The sequence below is a fragment of the Eptesicus fuscus genome, chromosome 14, assembly GCF_027574615.1.
Source record: "Eptesicus fuscus isolate TK198812 chromosome 14, DD_ASM_mEF_20220401, whole genome shotgun sequence".
NCBI lineage: Eukaryota > Metazoa > Chordata > Mammalia > Chiroptera > Vespertilionidae > Eptesicus > Eptesicus fuscus.
Window position 1 is genome coordinate 19,596,439 of NC_072486.1, and position 23,455 is coordinate 19,619,893.

Consider the following 23,455-nt stretch of genomic DNA (forward strand, 5'->3'; position numbering starts at 1 on the left):
ATAGATCACATGCTGACCCCAAGGCGGGCAGGGGGAGGGAGCACTGCCTTCTGTAAAGGCAGAATTTATATTCCTGAAACACAGGGAGGTAACCAAACATACTGGGCTGCAAGAAAACATGACATGTGTCTTTAACACCCAATAAGATAAATAATATAATTTTTTTAAAAGGTTAACTGAAAGTTATTTTCAACACCTTGTTTGTAAATTTCTCTTTTACTCCGTGATACTCTCGACATAGTACTAAGTACTATGATGTGTTGAATATATTCTCTCACTAGGCATTTGTATTTCATTTTATAGAGGAAGGGACAGGTAGTCTCCATTAGAGTATCATGGAGTAAAAGAGAAATTTACAAACAAAATTAGCCTCCATTTCATATTTTTACCCTTACACTTGTTTTCTATATCATATTTATCTTTCTCTTAATTAGAATATTGGCTAGTAACTGATATAGGTTGTATTTTACTACTATTGACTTTTATAATAAAATTTATTTACTTATCGGAGATCCAGATCACTCACCTATAAGAGTAGTTGAAACATTAAATGAATTTTATCCAATATAAAGTTTCCTTGTATTTTAGAGTTTGCTTAACTTTAATATCTATTATATTATTTGATCTTCACAATAATCCAAAGAATAAAGCAAAATGTTACATTATTTCCGCTTTATAGATAAAGAAACTAGATTTCATAGGGGTCATGTGATTTCTCAACACCAAAAATCTGATTATGTTGTCCACAGTAAAATATTTCAATGGTGGGGGGAGGTGAAATAGCCCTTCAGATAAGTCAAAACTCTTTCATGTTTTATAAAATTATATATTCATGCACTTGATTAGTTTTTTGAGCCTACTCTGCCCTTTCCTTACACCCTGCAAATCCATACTACAGCCATATTGAACAGCTCCTAAGTCAGTGTAAGCATCAGGATTTATCCCATTTTTTGTTGTGCTTTTGCGCATACTATTTCTCTGCCTGAAACCACCATGGCTACCTGTTCATCTGGCTGAGACAGATTCCTCAGGTTGTTGCTGACACATGACATACTTTGAGAAAATTTTCCGTAAGGTTGGTTAATTTCCCTTCCTACAAATGACCTAGTACCTTCTATTTACCCCAGTTATAACTGCTACCCCTTTTTTTCAATTGGTGCGTTAATATTTGCCTCTGTTGATTCCACACACCACCTCCTCTCTTTATTGAACTGGAATTCCTCTGAGGACACATATCTTTCTAATTTATCTCAGTAATAGAAACTCTTTAAGAACTTGAGAGCCTATAGTTAGGATACATTTTTTTTTCTTTTGAACATGTGCATTAGTAAATTATCACCTGGTTAGTATTACATATCAGAAATGATCTATTCAAAGTCTGTAGATTTTCTTGTTTATATTTATCCATCCATTGATCTGTCTGTATCTATAATAAAATATGGTATGAGTCAAATTGTTCTGTGGACCTGATTCAGCTGTCTGGCCAACAATTTGTGACTTTTGCTCTCTGGAGTGATGATATGAGATGTTCCAAAGAAAGTGAATCTTATATAGGGGTAAGGTCAGAAAAAGAAGAATTTCTGCAGGGGTGGAAGAGTCCTGAAGAGGTGGTAAGACCTCAGATAGAAGAAGAGCTGGCAGCAGCCCCAGGGCAAATCTTTTTTAAACATATATTTTTATTGATTTCAGAGAGGAAGGGAGAGAGAGACAGAAACATCAATGATGAGAAATTATCATTGATTGGCTGCTTCCTGCACACTCCCCAGTGGGGATCGAGTGTGCAACCCCAGCATGTGCCCTGACCTGGAATCGAACCGTGACCTCCTGGTTCATAGGTTGACACTCAACCACTGAGCCACACTGGCCAGGCCACAGGACAAATCTTCACAAGTTTCCTCATTCCCACAAGTGCAGGGTATCAGAAGGCAAGCTTATATAACAAGAATAACAGTAGCAAGGACACACTAAGAATGAGAGGCTGTTTTCAAATTTTCCTGGGTCTTATACAATCTTTAGAAAGGAAGTCAGCCTGTAAAATAGCTGAGATCTAATTTGCTGATAAGTTGGAGTATTGGGAACATGGAGGCAGAATAAAGTTGATTAACAGGAGATAAAAATACTTTTTGAACACCTAATGATTTGGGCTGGTACCCACCACATGCACATGCGCGCGCACACATGGCTTATTCAAATGCTTGAAGTTTCTCTAAATAAAAGCACATCCCCTTATTTTAAAGAATTGCATGAAAACTGCAGTAAAGAACAGAGTATATTCATGGTAATATTTTTTTTCTCCTTGAGTTAATCCACTTGAGCATAAGTTTCATTCCCATACCCATGACCTGCATTCAATATTCTTTCGTGTGTGGAAAATAATTATTGTTGTGTTGTTAAATAGGGGTCTTGGCTGTTTCACAGTGTTCCCAAACACTCTAACTTCTTTTCAGCCAGTTGACTAAGAACTTGAATCTCTTAGTTCTCATGGGCAAAGAGCTGATGAAGATTTTTTGTGAGATAATTTAGGTAATATGAATTCCTCACCAAACCATAAACCTTATGTTTTCTCAGCAGTCTTCTATTTCTCAATTTAAAGAGGAGGAAGGGAGCAGTAATCTCATGTAATGGATTGAAGGATGGTCAGTGACTTAACCAGAGAGCTTAGGCTAATCATTTTCTCATTCATATTTATCTAGGTCCGTGGTCGGCAAACTGCAGCTCGCGAGCCACATGCGGCTCTTTGGCCCCTTGAGTGTGGCTCTTCCACAAAATACCACGGCCTAGACGAGTCTATTTTGAAAAAGTGGCGTTAGAAGAAGTTTAAGTTTAAAAAATTTGCCTCTCAAAAGAAATTTCAATCGTTGTACTGTTGATATTTGGCTCTGTTGACTAATGAGTTTGCCAACCACTGATCTAGGTAGACACATATATAAACACACTTAGAAGGTTGGGTTCACCAAGGATACTTATAGAAATGTGTAGAAGACATAGACTATATCAGAACAACTAAAGCTCTGGGTCATCTCAGAGTTTAACATGCATGCATATATTAGACCACAGCATACAAGTGTCCATGTGTTAAAATTCCATCTACTATTGCAGAGCATATTGATTTTTCTAAACAAAGTACTGTCCTTATTTTAAAGTATGTGGCTTAATATATGTCAACAGCTTCTAGAAATGTTCATTATTTTAAAAAAAACATTAATGGTTAATGTTTAAGTACAATGACAGTAACTCATTTTCCTGCTATTTAGAAGTATGCATGTCAATGAGCACCATTCCCCCACTCATGTGATGACACTGGGAAGCTCAGTTAAAATGACAGGATCATACATATCCTGCTGATCCCTCAGAAGGAGGGAACAGGAATGACACTTAAGTGCCTGTTGTTGGTGTTATTTTATCAGAAGTTACCGATTATCTAAATATTTCAGATTGCCCAGTGAAACATTAAGTTTTTCTTTGGCCCACCGCCATAGTCATAATATATGCCTCATATAAATAGAAATGATGATGGATGAAGCATTTTGATCTTATGCTTTTCAACTAAATAAACCTAGTGTGTTTTCTAGGCCCCGTGTATCTGATTGTACAGTATGTGCTGTGTAAAATTTGAGGAGAAGCCATTCGCTTCACTTAGATGTGAATAGTGACCCAAGAGTTACATGTTACGCATACAACCTGGACCACGTAATGCTTTGGCCTGCAGACTCAGGGGCCTTGAGGAAAAGAAGCTTTTCTTGTCATTGTTGTATCCTAGTTGACTAACCTCTAGGTCAGTGCTTTTATGCTAAATATTCTGGCTTGTAAATAGGAACCTTCTGTAAACATGGGTGAAAATTTGCTGCCTTTGGAATATATTCATTATTCAAATAGAGAAGCACAAGAATGAGGCAAAATCAAGATATATATCCATCCATTTCTAAGGGCTCTTGTTGATTTTATAGTTTACTATTTGTTTCTTACTCTAATTTATTATTGGCTAATCCATTATCATCGTCAGGGAAAATCTTATGATTGTCTTGTATATTTTCTTTAACATGGGTACAGAAAAACGTTAGAGTATAGGAAGAATAAAAGTTGATTCCTCCCCCGCTCCCCGCCACCGGCTACTATTCTTTCTGATACGGGCCCCCAAGCAGAGATTATTCGCACATCTGTTGATTTTTTTTTTCATGGTGCACACATTTGCACCTTTTTTTTTAATGTTGACTGAATCACTTAATTGTAGAGGAGTGTTCATTTTAATGTAAATCTTACAGTATTACATGAGTGAATGTATGAAAATAGCTTGGAACAGTTTAAATTGGGCAGAATTCGGCTTTGATCATAATGTGCCTCTTCAGCATTAAAATAAACTTGCAACATATGCTGAAAAACATGTGTAATAAGTAAGTGCCTCTTGCATGGTGACTTATCTGGAAAAAGTAAATCATCATTTAATAGAATTTAAAATTTATAAAATACTTCTAACAACTAACAATGTTATGATACGTTTAGCATTTTACAATAACACAGAGCACCTGGCTATTTCTGATTTAAAGAAAAAACTTTTAAATTTTAAAAATGCTATCAGACATTAATCACTTTTGGAAACATTTGAAAACAAAGCATTTAGCAGATAGCTATCTTATATTGCTACATGCTTCAAACTTGTGTATGCTATTTAAAAGATATAAACGAATGTGGCAAGTTGATTTCAGTCCTTAGATCACTCAGTTAAAATAACGAAGTTACCAATATTCTTAAATAATTATGAGATTGAGCAGAATTAATTATGACAAAGGAGTTTCCAACAAACAAAATGACTAAACAATGGCATCTGCCTTTGAAAACCACCTTGGTGAGATAATATTGTTTAATGACAATTACCTACGAATCTTTCCATCAGTGTCCTTGTAACGCAGGGAGGAATGGTGCTATTGTGAGCATAAAACTCTAGACACTCGCTGTATAACTGTGGACACAAAATTTATCTTCTCTGACTTCTTATCTCCATCTGTAAAGTTGTATCATGAAAGAACACTTTGGGATGTCAGTATAAAAAATAAAAATAAAAATAAAAATAAATTTTTAAGCCATCTAACAATGGCTTAAGCATAGCCAGAAAAATATTTAAAAATTTTTATATAAAAGATAATCTATCAGTGTTTACTTTGTCATTGTTTTTGTTATCAATCACCCAAAGATATTTTCCCCATTGATTTTTAGAGAAAGTAGAAGGGAGGGAAGGAGACAGAGAAAAAGGAACATCCATGTGAGAGAGACACATTGATTGGTTGCCGCCCACATGCACCCTGACCATGACCGGACCATGGCCGGGGATCAAGCCTGCAACCAAGGTCTGTGCCCTTGACTGGAATCAAACCTGTGACCCTTCAGTCTGAGGGCCAGCCTTCTAACCACTGAGCCAACCCGGCAAGGGCCAATGCTCACTTTTAATGAAAGGAATACCTTTGTCACTTCAAGAAGTTTCCTCTGAAATCATGAGCCTTCCCCTCTCTCCCCCACCCCCAGCTCTTACTCATTGTAAAACAAATTCGAAGGTGAGTCTATCTTTCTTTCTTAGTCTATTTTTCTTACTCATTGTAAAACAAATTCGAAGGTGAGTCTATCTTTCTTTCTGAGACAGTTACATAAGGCTATCAGGAATACTTCAAGTGTACTTAATATAGTTCACTATTACTAATTCAACATGTACTTATTGATTATCTGTTCTGTGCCAGGTAGTGCATTTGGGAATCTAAAAACAAAACAACAAACGTCAAAGCAACACGTCATATGTTTCTTACACACAAACATTGTACATTGATTTGAAAGTGATATTCATATCTATAGGTGAGATTTCTCCAAGCTATCCACTATGTGGACTGCCAGCGCGCTTTGTGAATGAGCACATATCAGTACATCCTCCACCAAACTCCCCATGTTCTCTGCCTCTTCACCTGTTTTTCCCTCTATTTTCCTTATCGTGGTGGCATTGCCATCGGCTTTTTTCCCAAGTCTGACCCTGGGCATCATTGTGCCTTCTAACACTCCCCACCTCCCAGGTCGTGATACCATCCATTCTACCTCCTAAACAACTCTTCCTTTTATGCACACGGTCACTGCATTACTTTACCTCCTTGTCATTTCTCACTAGGTTATTTCTGTGCTTCTCTAATTGATCACCCTCCTTCTAAACTCATTTCCTTACAATCCATCTTCCACACGACTCGATAAATGTTCTTTTTAAAATGCAATCTAATCACTTCTCTACTTAAGCTTAGAAATCTTAACTGCCCCTCCCACCACAACCTCACTGCCCCATCCTGTCAACTACAGGGAAAATCCAAACTCCTAAGCAAGCTTTAGAAGGCCCTTTATGACTGAGTCCTCATTGCCTAATTTGCCTTCAATATCATCAGTTACAGAAAGACTTTCCCTAAATGCTTCCCACCTCAAGTCCCACCCCCCCCCCCCCCACGCCCCAACCATCATTCATAGAATTAAACACTTTCCATTTTTGGCAATGTATATTTTGAATAGATGTCTATTGTAGCACTAATTATACCACATCACTTTTTATTAATCCTCACCAGAGGATATGTTTAGAAAAGAGGAAAGGTGAGAGAGAGAGAGAGAGAGAGAGAGAGAGAGAGAGAGAGATTTTCACTACTATTTCCAAAATCATTAAGTAATAACCTAGTAAACAAATTGTATTAATTTAACAGCCTAATAAAAAAAACAACCAAAAAAACCTCCTTGCAGTGTGCTGCCACCAGCCTGGTTCTAGTTCAGTTTTGTTTCTCTTACCAACTCAATCCCTCTGAACTTCCAGTTCTACTACACCTTGGACCTAGGACACCTGGGCATCTTCTCTTCATCCCGTTTCCTTATGGAAAGAAGACTTATCCAGGTCTTATTTCAGTCTTTAGCCTCACAAGGAGCCCAATCATGTCACAAGAAGCCTACAGTGTGCTGACCTACTAGTCCCCTTGAATTCCATTGGAGAAATGCTCTTTGCTTCTCGTATGGAAACTGAGGTTTGTGGGTCTGACATAAATGCTGTGGGTGATAAAATCTCGGATCTCTGACTCCAGAGATTCATGTCTTCTGCCAGCCTCCCCAAAACTGAGGAGGCTGACCTGTTAGCTTTCAATAAAGGTAGAATCTCAGATACTTCACTTGTTAACAACAATGCAAATGTCCATAAAGTCAAACTCTTCTCACCTAGGGTCTCTCTAGACCCCTGCTTTCTGATTCTTCCTCACTATTCTCATTTCCTGGCTTCAGATTCCTTTTCTTTTTATTGATGACCCATGCAAAACAGGCTTTTTTTTTTTTTTTTTTTACTTGCAACTCAAATTAGCATTTTTTAAATAAATCTTTTAGTCCCAAATGCTTGTTACAACCCTATGTCGAGGAAAAAGGAAAGAACTGATGTTGAGTACAACTCTGAGACTGTTCTAGAAAAATTTAATTATATGACCTATACCCACACATGTCAAGCCCAAAGGTATGAATTTATCAGTGTTTCTCAAACAGCAGTTGTATAGCTGAGTTGGACATTTCCAAGTCTATTTAGGGACCAAAATGAGTCCTTCAACTCATTTTCATTGGGCACATTGGTCTATTTCACATCAGATGACCTTAGTTAGGTGGCCTATATCAGAGAGAATATTTGATTTCATTTGCTCAATGGAGGGATGTATACCTGTGAACTTGTCTAATAGAAACCACTGGTAGGTATTCTTTGAAATGTGTTATCTTCGTTAAACGACTGCTATTGGAGAAACAAACCTTCCTAACAATATTTTTCCAAAGAAATTGATAGTCATTCTGCATTTTCACCTAAGAGAGAAAAATTAATAAGAAGGCTCTGCACAGGAACTTTAAACTGTCTGGTAGAAGTGGCGATCAGTCCAAACACATTAAAATTCTATTTTCCTTTACAACTGTTTGCTGCAGATGACCCCCACTGATCTTAAGTATATTTCTGTATCTGTAACTGAATAGAGGTTTTCCGTACAGCATGTTCTAATGGCACTCTGGCCTTTAGCCAACAAGGCACTGAATAAGGCTATTTTTAAAATACAGAAACTGGGAACAGCTGCAGCAATCAAATTTGATAAAAACAGAGAGGAACTTTGCTTTTTTTTTTACGGTTTGTCCAAGTTTAGACTTCTTTCATAGAACTGCTTTTGTTCTGTTGTATGAAGGGCTACAAGACCAATACAGTGAAGCCCTTTTAAACAAATAAATTTTAAAAGAATACTGCTAAATAGAATAATTTTTCTTTGTACCAGGAGTATCAATGTGAAAGTATTATTAAACTAGTTTTGAAAAGGATACATCTCTTCTAAGAGGAGGTAGGAGAAGAATGAGCGATATTCGTAAAGTTTGTACTATAAAAGAGGTTTTGGCTTCCCCAACCCCCCAAAGCAACTTCTTGAAAGGGAAGATAAATGCTTGGTTTCTCGGTGTTGGAAATCTGAAAGTTTGCATTGAACTTCTCGTGTTCACCAGGGTTGTCAGGGACGAAGGCGCTTTGAATGTCCCATTCCTACTTTGCACATTACTGTCATTCATGAATGTTTCTGTATTTCCTAAAAGCTGGATTAATATCAGGGCAGTTCTTTTATAAAGATAAAATGACATGCTTTTTTAAAATGTAAAGGAAAACTTTCACAGAGACCTTTTGTGCTTATCTGAATCCCTCAACATGTCTATATACAAGGGCTTATTCTTTATTTTTAAAAAAGCCCAAGCTCTTTGGAAACTTGTCAGTACATGATTTATAAGCATCATGAGGTGAATAGATACTGAAAATCTCCTCTACAGCCTTAGGTTGCAAGTTCTCTCCTCTAAGTGATTTCATGTGTTGAATGGGTTTGTCTGCTAACTTTGTAATCGGCATGACAAAGGATATTGTATTTCTTATAAGTATTTACAAATGGGATTAATTTAAAATCCCATCCAAATAAACCTACTTATGTCAACATTAATTCAATTTAGTAATCCAAAATGAAATATAATTCTTTTTCTGTAGCCATAAAGTCATAAAATAAAATTATCTTACTGCAAAATAAAAAAAATGGCAAAAAAGGCAGGGGACACGCAAAATAGAAGCATCCAGGTGTATATTAAGCTGTACTAACTTGTTAGCATTAGCCTATTAGGTATGACGGTCCATCTGTCTACAATGTATTATTAGCTGGAAAAAAAATGGAAAAACACATTAAGCAGAGTCTTCCCCACCTTGAATATTTTTTTTTCCTTGAGGCATTGATAATCCATTCACAAACCGCTCAGCTTTTAACGGTGAAGCAATAATGATATTGTGTCCTTGGTGCTTGAGACAATAACAATTCCTGTCTCAGTTCTGTTCTCGTGTCCTGTTTTCTGTTCATGGGGGTCTTCATTCCTTCGTTACGGCAAACTCCTTAAACACACACACTGTTCTAACCGGAAGCTGGCATTCCTATTGTGCAAAACCCTTGAACTCCGCAGGTTTTCAGGGGTTCTCTGGCAAGACACCAGATTTCAGGATAGAATCCTAGATTTTACTGATACCAAAAAGTTCTAAATGAAGGTTACTGGGGATTTAATTCTATGTAGTTATGTAGCCTCTTTTCTGAAGACATACTTCGGGGCAGTGAGACTGACTTTTCACCAGCAGTGTGCTTTTATGCAAGAGGTCTGAGAAAGCACAGTAACCCGAATATAGAATGTCTCCATCTCTTGCTAGGAACACAATATTTATGTTACCGGGACAAACGGGATATAAAAACCAGATCTGTTATATAAGGAGATTTTTAGTGTAAATCACTATTCTTTATGATTATGTTGTCCTCACTTTAATTTTTAGCATTATGTTTATAAATGAGTTTAAATTCATTACCATGAGTTTAAATCCATTACAAAAAACAATGTTATTGTTTTTTTCACAAGTGTTTTTCATATTTCATTGAAACCAAAATAAGGAGACAGTAAAATGTGTCATTATATAACAAAATATAGTTTTATACTGTATTTTAAACTGATTTTCACAGTGTTTCTGGAAATTGAATGCAAAGACTACATAGTCATATATAAAGTAATATGGCACTGCTCCCTAATAAACTGCTTAATTAATTTAGGTGTGTGTGTTTTTTTATTGTTGAAACTGCTTAATTCTTAGGAGAACAAGGGTAGCTGATCTCCCTGGGGACTTCACCCCCTTAGCAGGCATCAGTGTTGGGGTGCAGAGTGCCCTTTCAGCAGCGATTCAGGATTTGCTGACATGGCCATCGTTCCTGAGCACTTGTTGTGTTTAGTAACTGTGCTGATGTGAGGAGACAAGGGAAGTAGTTTGGTTTTTGGAAGAGGACAGGAATGGCTTGATTTGTGAAAACATCCCTACACACACTAATAGCTCATTCATACAGAAGACAAGCCACAGCCTTCAGTCCCGCCACAAAGCTTAAGGAGAACAAACTGGCTCAAGCATCCACAAGTGGCAGTGTTCAGATTCACTGCTGGCGTGTGCTCGGAAACTCCGCTCACCTTTACCTTCATCCACACTGCCAGTTGTAGCAGTCGGTTGCTATGGGGTCTTTAAGCTGGTTCTCGCTGAGCCTTGTGAATGAAATGCTCATGTTCCTTGGGTTGTGTGTTCCCAGGGTGAAGACTGCCTTCCAAGCACACGGTAACAGTGATTTGAAGGCCCTGAATCACTTTGGTCACCAACGAGGGAGGTTGTTGACAATATGCCATACTGTGATTTCTGGTCTTTATGTTTTTTTGGATTCATTTAGGGAAGTTCAGAATTTTTAGAATGAACTAGCTGGTTGTTTTCATAAACCAGATGGCTTTAAAGGAGATGATCAAATCCATTCTTTAAAAGTTATTTTTAAAGGCAGGCATGTGATTCTGATATATATATATATATATATATATATATATATATATATATATTCTGTGTATGTACCTTAACCCCTTATCTTTAGATTTCAACAGGAAATGGGATATTTCACACTGCTACATTTTCCAAATAACTCTAGTTAATCCATTTTTGTACCAGACCATTTGGGATGGAAATTTTTCCAAAAAGTATTTTGCTTTTCATAGTCGTCTTATAGAGATTCTCCAGAATATAATTCATACATGATCTCAGTAGACATTGTAAAAGAGAGTTTTATACTGTATTTTAATTTGATGACATCTGAAACTATTTAGTGGTAGGATAATTAGTGCTGTCATTTCAAGGTGTTATATATACATTTCTTTGTAGTGTTCTTTTCTCTTTCATCACTGATAACATTTAATTGGGTAGTTCTTGCTATTATCTGTATATACAGTTGGAAACCAGATTTTTCAACTATATGTGAAGACTTGGATAAGTAACATAGTTTTTTCATCAATAAAAAGAGGAGATTAATACCAGCCTTAAATGATTGTAATGAGTTTTAAATGGAAAAATGCCTGTAAATCTCTCTCTCTCTCTCTCCATATATATATATATATATATATATATATATATATATATACCCTTCCCATTTCTTTGAGATACCTATAATTGCATAATATGTTACTTAAGGTATTAAGAGTCTATATTAATGTTTGCATACATGTACTGTGAAACACAGATTCCATATTAATAAAATTTTGCTTTAGCTCTCTCTACTCACTTCCTTTTCTAATTTATGGAAGTCCAGGAAAACAGCTATTGATGCTTGTGGGAAATCCTCTAAATCAAGAGCAATAAATGGACATGTTGAGGAAGAATCCTAGAAATATTCACTGTGGTGGATGGATTTCGTATATACCTTGGCTTCTTAAAAGTTTATTCTAGATCTTTAAGCATGTTTCCAAGGTCTCTAGATAAATGAAGCATCACTGGAAGACATACAGTCTACACACACTCAAAGGTACAGGTCCATAGCTAGCTCGGTCTCACGCTGCCAACTAAGGACTCACTAGATGAATTGCTAGGTAATTAGCAATTTATAGTGATTACAAAGTGTCCCTGCTGAGTTAAAGAGTGGACTCCAGGACATGGCCTCCCACAGTGTTGTGGCATGTTGCTGGACACCAGGCACAAAGGAGTATGTCCTGCCCTGCCCCCTCCCTCTCACTTCAGTGCACATTACTAGTATATTCCATGAAATGCTGAAATGCTTCCGCCCACAGTCAGGCTGTATTTGTAATGCATCCTCTTCTGTTCCCTCACATATGGCAGTCTGAACCAATTACATAATGAGACATATTAACAGGGCATAACTGTCAAAACAATGAGGTTAAGCTCTGAATAAATACTACCCGCTTATTAGCTGTGCTGCTCCTGTGCTCTTGAATCTATCCCTTACGCCTGACTTTCAAATTTTTACATTCATATCTCCGATCACCTGTGTAACAAAGTAATGCAGCACTAACAACATTCAAGAAAGATTTACATTGTCAAAGGCAAATTCAACTCTAGGGTAGGGTTTCTTAGCATTTTTGTGCTAAAGTCCTTTTTGGCAAATCTGGCAAAATCTACAGACACTTCTGGAGCAATATTTTAAAATTCATAAAAATATATACAGACTAACAGTTTTATAGGCTGAAAAACCAATTGTATGGAAATGCTGTTAAAATTTTGTTTTAGTAATATATGAGCTTCTTTATTAATAAATTAACTTAAAAATTTAACAGAGCATCAATAAGTGTTAAGGTTTAAAAGTAATTAGTATAAATAGCATTTGGAAACACTACCACAACTACAGCAAGAATTTTCAAACCATGCAATACCTGACTTCTTAGTCAGGGGCACTTACTCCTTTCCCTTAGATTGTCAGATTAAGAAAATGACAATAGCCAACACAACAATAGCCTTTTGGTGTAGATGCCCTGTCTTGAACTATAAATATGTAGGTCCTATAACAGAGTTGTATCTTATTGGTCATGTCACATAATAAGGTTGTGTCTGATGGGTTAATTCTTGGTACCAGAAATCCTTATATACTAGTATAGGCACCTGAGTTTGTGTGTGTGTGTGTGTGTGTGTGTGTGTGTGTGTGTGTGTGTTTTAAAGTCACTTTGGAGCAAAAAAAAAAAAAGGTAGATAATTACTATTTTTCTTTTTTTTTTTTTGTAAGTCAATATAAATAATACCTATTTTTTGTCAAATCAGCAAATATATATTTTTTGTGTGCTGCAGAATTTTAGTAATTAGTTTATATGTGCCATGAGATGAAAAAGGTTGAAAATCGCTATGATAAAGAAAATGTCTGTGATATCTGTCAGTGAGAAAAACACGGGTGTTTTTACTACAACTATGGTTTCTTCCCTAAATTTGTACTTGAAAGAAGTGCTTATCTTTAATTACATGTTGGTATGAATAAAATTTTGTTTTCCTGCCAACGTGGCTCAGTGGTTGAGCATGGACCTATGGACCAGGGGATCACTTGTTAGATTACCGGTCAGGGTACATGCCCAGGTTACAAGCTCAATTCCCAGTGTGGTGCGGGCAATGATTCTCTCTCATCACTGATGTTTCTATTTCTCTCTCCTTCTCCCTTCCTCTTTGAAATCAATAAAACTATAATTTTAAAAATTGTGTTTTCCTGCATTAAGAGTCTCTGACCCTATGTTAAGACTCTTGCTCTAACATGATCCAACTTGGGTTATTTCCTTAAGTTTCTTCCTTCTGAAACACTTATTCTACACATTCATATTTTAAAAATGAAAATATCAAATTTGGCATATTCTCTTGCCTCTGTTAACCCCATGGAGCCATTGGGAAAGACATGTGAACTCTTTCAGAAATGCACTATTTTCCCTGAACAAAAGCAATGTCTTCCGTGGGGTAGAAATATTCTGAATATCAAGATGTTGGATTTCTTAATATGCGGTAGTTAACTCACAGATGCAGCTGACTCTCACCTGGATGTTCAGGTCTGGATGCAACTTCTGCCTTCCTACCTATGACTCTACTTCTTCTCACACTCAAGAGAGCTATCCAGGATGCAGTGACTGAGCTGAATATTAAATGTGAAGCTGCTCTAATTTCTTTTGTTACAAAGTTTATGGAAACTTGGGTATTCATGAATAATAACAAACAGTGAGAAACCTCACGGCACATGCGTGTGGTGAGAAGACTCCATGGTTGAGAACAGCTATTCTATGCAGAAAGACATACGCTGAGGAATTTGGACTTTCGGGCCACCTTTAATGCCACTTAATAGTTGTAGTGGCAGTACTAAAGTGAAAACCTCATTGACTTGGAAGAGTTCATGTTTCTCTTAAGCAGAGTTTGGCACTTTTTATCTAGAGATCCAGGTAATCAATGTTTCAGGCTTTGCGGGGCCATCTGGTCTCTGTTGCAACTACTCTGCTATTGTAGTGTGAAAGCAAACATAGACAACACCTAAATGAATGAGTGTAGCTGTGTTCCTGTAGTGAACCCCTTTCACGTCCCGCATGTGGTTCCAGGTTCAGGTTCAGGGTTTGGGCTCTGGAGGAGGCCGCACACAAATGAAAGAGACTAGAAAATATTAATTTGGAAATATTGGGGGCCAGGTGGGAGCCCATCTCAAGGGGAAGGACGCCACCCCACTCTGGTCTTGCTATCCCTTTTATTAAGACTAAGACTATGGGATACACCCATAGCCTTTAGGCAGGCAATTCCAGTAATAGCCAATCAGCAAGGATTTACATAAAACTAAAAGGTGGAAGTTGCTTTAGCTACTATTGTCTCAACTAAACAGTGGGTACTTGCTTGCCGAAACCAGTTTGGCTCAGTGGATAGAGCGGACTCAAGGGTCCCAGGTTCGATTCCGGTCAAGGGCATATACCTTGGTTTGGGGCACATCCCCAGTAGGGGGTGTGCAAGAGGCAGCTGATCAATGTTTCTCATTGATGTTTCTCTCTCATCGATGTTTCTAACTCTATCCCTCTCTATTCCTCTCTGTAAAAAATCAATAAAAATATATTAAACAGTGGGTGCTTGGCTCTGATCTTTCAGAGCTTCAAGGTTGACCAGCCTTCTGGGTTCCTTGTCCACACCTCTCTGCTAGTGAGGACAATGGGCGGCTTCCAACATGTTCCAATAAGAACGAACTTATGAACATTGAATTTTGAGTTTTATATAATCCTCAGATGTCACAATATATTAATCTTTAATATTTTTTCCGCTCTGTAAACATGCAAAAACCAATTTTTAGCTCACAAGCCATATAGAAATAGGCGTTGAGCCAGATTTTATTCATAGGCTGTAGTTTGCTACTCCTACTGTTAAGTATGAAATCAATAGCCAGGTAGCAAACCAATTAAGTAGGTTCATCTGGTTGGTTATGACAACCCAAGGGGTCTTGCACTTACAATAAATTTTAACTAGAATGTGAAGTGGCAAGTCTTTTATATTTTTAGATGTTACCACATATAGGAACAGTTCAGAGTTATATAAGACAGAAACTATCTTAGTCTGAAATCAATCAGGACCCTGATCTCAAAGACATTGTATAAGAGGCATCAGTTGTACACAGACATTGCAGACTGTTGTATCAAATAATGTGAGTGTGTTATGGGAGCAAATTTGTTCAGCACAAATTTAGAGTTTCTTTTTTATTTTATTTTTGTGTACACCTAATTAAAAGGAATATGTTATTAATTTACCTTTACCAGAGTTTGTAAATTTTCCAGTATTTCTACACAGTTTTTTGTGTTAGCAAGAACATGAAAGTTTGAAAGCATCCATATGAAACACATTTGCTTGTTTCTCTTCAAATAGAACTTTAGCTATGACCAGCTATTACATTATTAACTTATATAGTCATCATACCCTCCCAATCTAAATCCATAAGAAAAAGCTTTATTAGTGATAATTAATGGTAGAAATGAGTATCAGGGCATTTTTTTTCTGGGAGAAAAACGAAGACAAATTAAAAGAAGGGAAAAAAATGAGGAGAGTGGTAGACAGTAGCAATATGGCGTGGGTATAGAAAATCCCTGTGATTCATGGAAAAGTTAGGGCTCACAGATTAACTCTGTTGTGAGAAAGTGTTTCAGTTCTTGTAGAATAGTTCCTATTAACCAGATCATTACAAAAATTGGTATAAAATTTCACCTGTTTATGAACCAGGCAGTGCAAAATGTATAATACTAAATATGAACTTCAATCTTGTTGTGGTAGTGGTTGTTTTATAAATATCACCAGACACACATCTGGGGTTTTAGTGCTTGCCACAATGTAGTTTTCTGGTTGACATATCTAAGAAATGTGTATAACACCCAGGCGATAGAGCCAAGCACATTTTAGTGCAGGCTACAGCTGAAAGAATATGTTTCCATTCCTTGTCCATCTGTTCTAGGCAACATAAATTTAAACTAGAAACAGAGTAAGTTTCATGAAAAATAAGTCTAACTAGGATTTAGAACAGCAAGGTGAATGTCCTAAATTATTATGACTTGTTAACATTTGACTTTGTGGCTGGAAGGTTGTTTTTATTTAGAGAATAAAAACATGCTGCAGCTATAGCTTAAAGTTTGAAAATATAGTTGTTTTTTTATCAGTGCACTTACAAAATACATTTGCCAGTGATCATGAGCCTAACAAACTTAGGGAATATTGGGGGCCAAAGTGTTATTTGCCACACACTTGAACTCCACTGAAAATGTATCATCTACATCTCTGAGCTGCATGCTCAAATTGATTTATTAGCAGAGAATAAAGGTTTTCCATACAAAATGGAGTCCACATGAAACACATTTGCTTGTTTTTCTTCAAAATAGAACTTTAGCTATGACCAGCTGTTACATGATTACCTTATATAATCATCATACCTCCCAATCTGACACAACCCCCAGCATTGTCTGCTACTAAAACAATATTAAACTATTTACATTTGAAAACTCATGAGAATCTATATCTATAAAAGCCTAAGCGATGGGCCAACCGACCGGTAGCTATGACAGAGACTGACCACCAAGGGGCAGACGCTCAATGCACAGGCATGGAAACATGGAACAGACTAATGAATCGCAGAGTGAAGAGAGGAGGGTGTGAAGAGATTAATCAAAGCTCTTATATGCATACTAGAGGCCCAGTGCACAGATTCATGCACCAGTGGGGTCCCTCAGCCTGGCCTGCAGGGATCGGGCCAAAACCGGCTCTCCAACATCCCCCAAGGGGTCCCAGGTTGCGAATCCGTGCACTGGGCATCTAGTATTAAAATAAAAGGACCATATATATGCACCTAGAGTTTCACCTCCAAATCAAAGGTTCAAGCATTCTTTGCTCAATAGGAAAGCTGATAGGTTATGTATCAGAACTAGGTTCTACATAATTCTACTGAAGTGAGTGCACTTTTTGTGTTCTGGCTGAGTAAAAAGTGCCTCCCACCTGGCCAGTGTGGCTCAGTAGTTGAGCATGGACCTATGAACCAGGAAGTCACAGTTCGATTCCTGGTCAGGGCACATGCCCTGGTTGTGGGCTTGATCCCCAGTTGGGGGCATGTAGGAGGCAGGCAATCAATGATTCTCTCTCATCATTAATGTCTCTATCTCTCTCTCCCTCTCCCTTCCTCTCTGAAAACTATAAAAATATATGTATATTTTTAAAGTCCCCCCCCTCAACCTCTCTTCCTATGTAAGAAACATTTCTGTAATTTTTAAAGTCTTTTTGATATGGCTGATTTATCAAATATAACATAGTGGTTATGCAACAAAATGTAGTTGGGTTTGAACTTTGGCTCTGTCACTTCCTAGTTATGTGGATATGAATAAATTAGTTCTCTAATTTTCAGTTTCTCTGTCTAAAAATGAGAATAATCATATTTGCCTTAAAGTGGTTTTCAGGCAGAGTAAATGAGATGATATATAGAGAGAGATTAGTTCAGTGTTTACTTTGTAAACAACAAGCAATGCCTATTACTATTGGATTCTCTCTGCTGTCCTCTGTTTAAAAAAATGATTGCACTGTGGTAATTATCTAGTCTACTTCCACAGCATATTCCTATCATCAGGAAATCATTGAAAGAAATTAATGTTGTTTCTTGAACTTCTGCACAGAGTTACCTATGACTCTGGACAAGTCTCTCAGTGATTTAGAGACTCAGTCTTCTTTTGTCTAAAATGAGAACTGTAATTGCATGATCTCTTAGGTCTTTTGTTGGAGTAAGTTAACAAAATCATATTTGACAGCATATCCTCATACTTTATTTATAGTGCTGAAATGTGTGTTTGCTGCCAAATGTCTGATGTGGGATGTATAATGTTCCACATATACATGTGGAATAACATTAAGTTTGTTGATGTTAAAAACTACTGGTATATTTTTTGGCATTATTTGGCTCGCGATCCCTTCTTCCCATTTTGTTTTAGAATAAGCTGACAGCAAATCTTTTCGCACAGCACCTCAAGGTTTAGTTAAACTGAGAATTTCTTAAATAGGCCATCTTTTCATTACTTTCAGTATCCAAGACAGAGAAGCTTTCTTTGTGAAGTAGCTTTTATTTTCCAACTCCATATCTAATGTCATTACATTGTACACACATGCCTATGCACTGTGACTTACAAGGCTTCTGTTTCCTTTCAGATCTGAGTGATCAGCTGCTGGAGGTGGTTGGCTTGGAAGGAGCCATGGAGATGGGGCAAATATATACAGGACTAAAAAGTGCTGGGAGGCGGCTGGCTCAGTGCTCCTCTGTGGTCATCAGGTAGTTCTATCTCTATAATTGAAAATGGGGGTTGACATAGCATAACTACAAACTAATTAAAAGTATGCAGGACTCTGATAACAACATTTGTCTTATTTTTATCTCAAGTTATCAATGATTAATACTGATATATTTCAAAATAATGAAAATTGCTTAGCTATTACTTATCAAGTTCATTTAGATTCAATAATCTTTTGTTGAGACCATGGGTACAATTCTAACATACAAATTTTATCCCCTCCAATCTGGGTTATGCTCAGTTTAGTGTATTGAAGGCTCAGTTTAGTTTAGTGAAGCATCGAGGTATCTGCTGGGCAAATTACCCAATGAAAACACTGTTGAAGCATTATTAATTTAAATTCTTTCATGGACTAAAGTGCACCAATTTTTATACACAATTAAATAATTAATTATTGTGAATTAATAAGATTTTATATATGTATTAAATTTGAACCTTGTCAAGAAACTTTTTTCCCAAAAATTTTTACCTATTGGAAAAAAGGTATGTTTGATACTAAGGTAAAAGCATGGATTACATCACAGAAATAAGTGGCATTCTTTACATGAAAGTGTTGATACTGGAAAGTCTGAATGACAAACACTTTTATTCCAGGTTTTCAATGAAAACAAGAAACTTCTTCTGGCTGAAGGAATTCTGATTTTGCCATTAAATATATACCCTACTTTTGTTATTTGCATCAGAGTTTTTGTTTATATCACCACACTTACCAGAAAGCGCAACATCCCTATCAAGGAACCTTTAAGATATCTATATATATATAAGGCTAATATGCAAAGTGTCCCCTTGGGAGTTCGACCAGGAGACCAGGAGTTTGATCACTCAATATGACATGTGCTGACCACCAGGGGGTGGCATGAAATGAAGGAAGACCCGGCCAGCAGCCAGCAACCAGGGAAGGAAGGCCCCAGCAGGCCCTGATCGCCGACCAGGCCTAGGGACGCTACCTGTGCACGAATTTCGTGCACTGGGCCTCTAGTTCATTAATAAACAAGAGTTTAAGTCCCTTTTAAAATAGATAACTTTAGAGCCCAGCTGTTACTATATTTGCATTTCCTGGTCTCATTATCTTATGTCTTATATGTAGTCTGTTAGGTAAAGTATTTCAGTGATATACTTAAAAAAAATCTTTTCTTCCAGGACTAGCAAGTCTTTACCAATGCAGATCGATGGGGAACCATGGATGCAGACCCCATGCACAGTGAGTAGAGTAGTTGAAATTCTAGTCCTTTCATTTCTGCTTACTAGGTATCATATCCTCCTATAACTAACTAATCACATATGTCTACAACTAAATAATCATAATATCTAAGAGGTACCATTTATTTTCTTAGTTATGTGGTAAAGCAATTGTGTTCAGATTTTAAGCATTATATGCCCTTGACAGTGATTTAGCTTTGGAATGTTTGTGTTAGCCTAGGTATAACCTTTAAACTCCACAGATCAGTTATACACTCGGAGACTAAACAGAATTGATAAGCTTTCTTGTACCTTTCTTATACTTACTTCAGAATAGCTTATGAGGAAATGATATATGAGACCTTCAGACAAAAGTCTGTTCTTTTGCCTCCATTTGGGGATTTGAGGGCTTCCTTCTCTATAGAAAAACTCCCCCTATACTTTTTTCCATAATGAGATATTAGTTAATGTGGAATCCCTTATCACGTCCCACGTGTTTCAGGGTTCCTGTTCAGGTCCGGTTTCTGGAGAAGGCCGCAATCAAAATGAAGAGAAGCTAGAAAAGAATCAATTTGGGTAAATGGGGGCCAGGCAGGAGCCCACCTCTAGTGGGAGGACTACTCACTGCTCTGGCCTCTGCCATCCCTTTTTTTGGGGTTCCGAGATACACCCATATCCTTTAGGCAGGAAATTCCACTAATAGACAATCAGCAAAAATTTACATATGTTTAACAGGTGAGAGGTGCTTTAACTACCAATGTCTCAACTAAACAATGAGTGCCTAGCTCTGACCATTCAGAGCGATTAAGGTTGACCAAAGCATTGCGGATTCCCTTTTCACATTTAACTTCCAATGTCTCAATGCTCGGTTTCCGGCAAGTTAAGTCAGACATTTATACCCCCCAAAATTTCTATTTTCATCTGAATAGTGAACATTTTGTTACATTTCAAAAATATGCTAGGCACTGCTGTTGGCACTAAGAATGGAAACATGATCATGATCAATTACAGAACATTGAAATAATGAAATGGAATAGACCATGATCAATAATTTGTCTTCCAGGAACTTACTTCTGATAATATGAGATTGAATAAATGTAAATAGACATATAACATAACTTCAGATTACAAGGTTATGAAAAAACAAGGCAAAATAATGAAGAGGAACTGGGTAAAGTATGGAGAATACTACTTTATGGATGGATCTGGGAGGCTTCTTTGAAAGAAGAGTCGAAGCTCAGTGTGTTAAAGAAACAGTAAGGAGGATGGTATGACCAAAGCTTCTAGAAGTAGGGGGAAAGTGGTGAGAGGTAAAGTAAAAGATGGACAGGGGTCAGGTCAGGTATAAAAATGATAGTAAAGAGTTAGCATCTGATTGTAAGTATAATAGGAAAGCTATTGAGGCTTTGAGCATTATCTGATTGATATGTTTAAAGTTCACCTTGGCTGCTACGTGGAGAATAGATTGTTCTGACTTACAGCTGGGAGACAGGATCTATCAAAGTAGTCTGGGGCTGGGCAAGGATAGTGGCAGGGAAGTGGATGGATTTGAGCTACCTTCTGGAACTGAAGCAGAAAGAATTTGCTAATGAGTTCCCTTGGGGTGAGGGATAAGGGATGAGAGAAAGAAATGAATCGATGTTCACTCTTACCTTAACATTGGGTGCGACACTGTTTAGAGAGTGATAGGGGAGGTCTTAATATTAAATTAGTATTAGCATTTTGCTAAGTGTTGGTAGTGCATGTTTTTTTTAATTGAGGTATAATTGACATAGTACATTATATTGGTATTTAATAAATATTTACACAAACTCTAAATAATGGTTAGCACCACTTTTCAGATGGAGAAAACTGATGCTTTGGAAGGTTAAATAACCTACTCAAGGTCAGATATGAAGCAGATATGGAACTCAAATCCAGGTTTCTTTTGATTAAAGCCCATTCTCTTAACCACTAGTTTAAACAATTTCAGCTACAGATTCCAAACAGCACAACTTAGCATAAAAGAGGGAAGTTTTAATCATACCTATCTAGTGGTTTTACTCAGAAATTATTGACTCAGTCTTTGTTTACAGCACATACATATGACTCTTTGTTTATTCCTAATATATTCCTTTAGCTACTTGAACCCCAAGTCTGTGATATACATTAGTTCTGCAATAATGGTGTAAAACAAACATGTGAAAAATTACTCTAGACTGGCTACTTCTTATGCCTTTTACTATCATGGGACCAAACAACCTTTTAAATTTTTCCTGTTCCTGCCCTGGCTGTCAGTGTGGCTCTGTTGGTTGGAGCTTAGTCCCATATGCCAGAAGGTAACAGGTTCAATTCCCAGTCAGGGCACATGCCTAGGTTGTAGGTTCCATCCCTGGTCTGGGCATATGGGAGGCAACCAATCAATGTATCTCTCACATTCATGTCTCTCTCTCTCTCTCTCTCTCTCTCTCTCTCTCTCTCTCTCTCTCCCTTCCTCCCTCCCTCCCTCCCTCCCTCCCTTCCCTCCCTCCCTTCCTCCTCTGAATTTCCTGTTCTTCTCCCTTTACAAGCATATATACACTTAGATCTTGTCTGTTATTGTTCATTTCCCAATGATATTTTTAAGTTTACATTAGTACTCATATGGAGGTTAAAGGTGTTGTTGCTGTTGCTAGTGGTAGTGTGGTGGTGGTGGTGGTGATGGTAGTGATGGTTAGGATTATGGCGTTGAAATAACAGTGCTCATGATTGTGACGATGGAAATTGTGGTGAAACTTTGGTTATGGTGATGATGGCAGTTGTGAGGATCATGATGGTGGTGGTGGTGATGGTGGCAATGAGGTGGTCATGAAGAGCTAAGAAGATGCTGTCAGTGACAACAGTGATGGTAGTTGCAATTCTCGTGGTGATGGTGTTGTAATACAGGATGGTAGTGGTGGTGGTAATAGCATTATTCTTGTCTTGCATAAAAGGTCACTTTTCATCAGCCTGAGTAACAAGAGTATAAAACTGCCCAGGACCAAACTAGAGAGGGTCGGACCTGCATTACCACCATTTGTCCACCATCCAGAACTGAAATATCATTGCTGACATGTACACATAAGGAACTGTTTGACATTGAAATTGGGACTCAAAAGAACTGTTGGCCCAGAAAGAAACTCACTACAGTCTGATTCATTTGCCTCTCAGCATAACCATTATTGCTTGTCTCATTTTCAGTTCTTATAAGTACATTTCTAGTATCACATGATCTCACTCATCTAGGGGAAAAGATGAACAACATAAACTGATGAACAAAAACAGACCCGGAGACAGGGAAGCATCAATCAGACTGTCAAACCTCAGAGGGAAGGTAGGGGAGGGTGGGGATAAGGAGGAGAGATCAACCAAAGGACTTGGATGCATGCATAGAAGCCTAACCAGTGGTCACGGACAACAGGGGGGTGGGGGCATGTGTGGGGAGGGGTTTGGGATGGGAATGGAGGGATGAGGACAAATATGTGATACCTTAATCAATAAAGAAATTTTAAAAAAACAAAAAGACAATGAAAACAAATACCTTCCATTAGTAGTCTGTATTATTTTGGACTCTTCTCGGGGAGAGGGGGAATTTAGCTTT

At 37.4% G+C, this 23,455-nt stretch overlaps 1 protein-coding gene across 6 annotated transcripts in view; it reads left to right on the forward strand.

Annotated features, from left to right (window-relative positions):
* DGKB (diacylglycerol kinase beta) overlaps positions 1 to 23,455 on the forward strand; it is a 467,640-nt gene that overhangs the window by 418,181 nt on the left and 26,004 nt on the right. For all 6 annotated transcript variants that reach the window (XM_054726080.1, XM_054726077.1, XM_054726078.1 and 3 more), the window contains 2 exons: positions 18,539 to 18,659; positions 19,819 to 19,879. In XM_054726080.1, the coding sequence (XP_054582055.1) occupies positions 18,539 to 18,659; positions 19,819 to 19,879 (182 nt within the window). The remainder of the gene's footprint in view (positions 1 to 18,538; positions 18,660 to 19,818; positions 19,880 to 23,455) is intronic.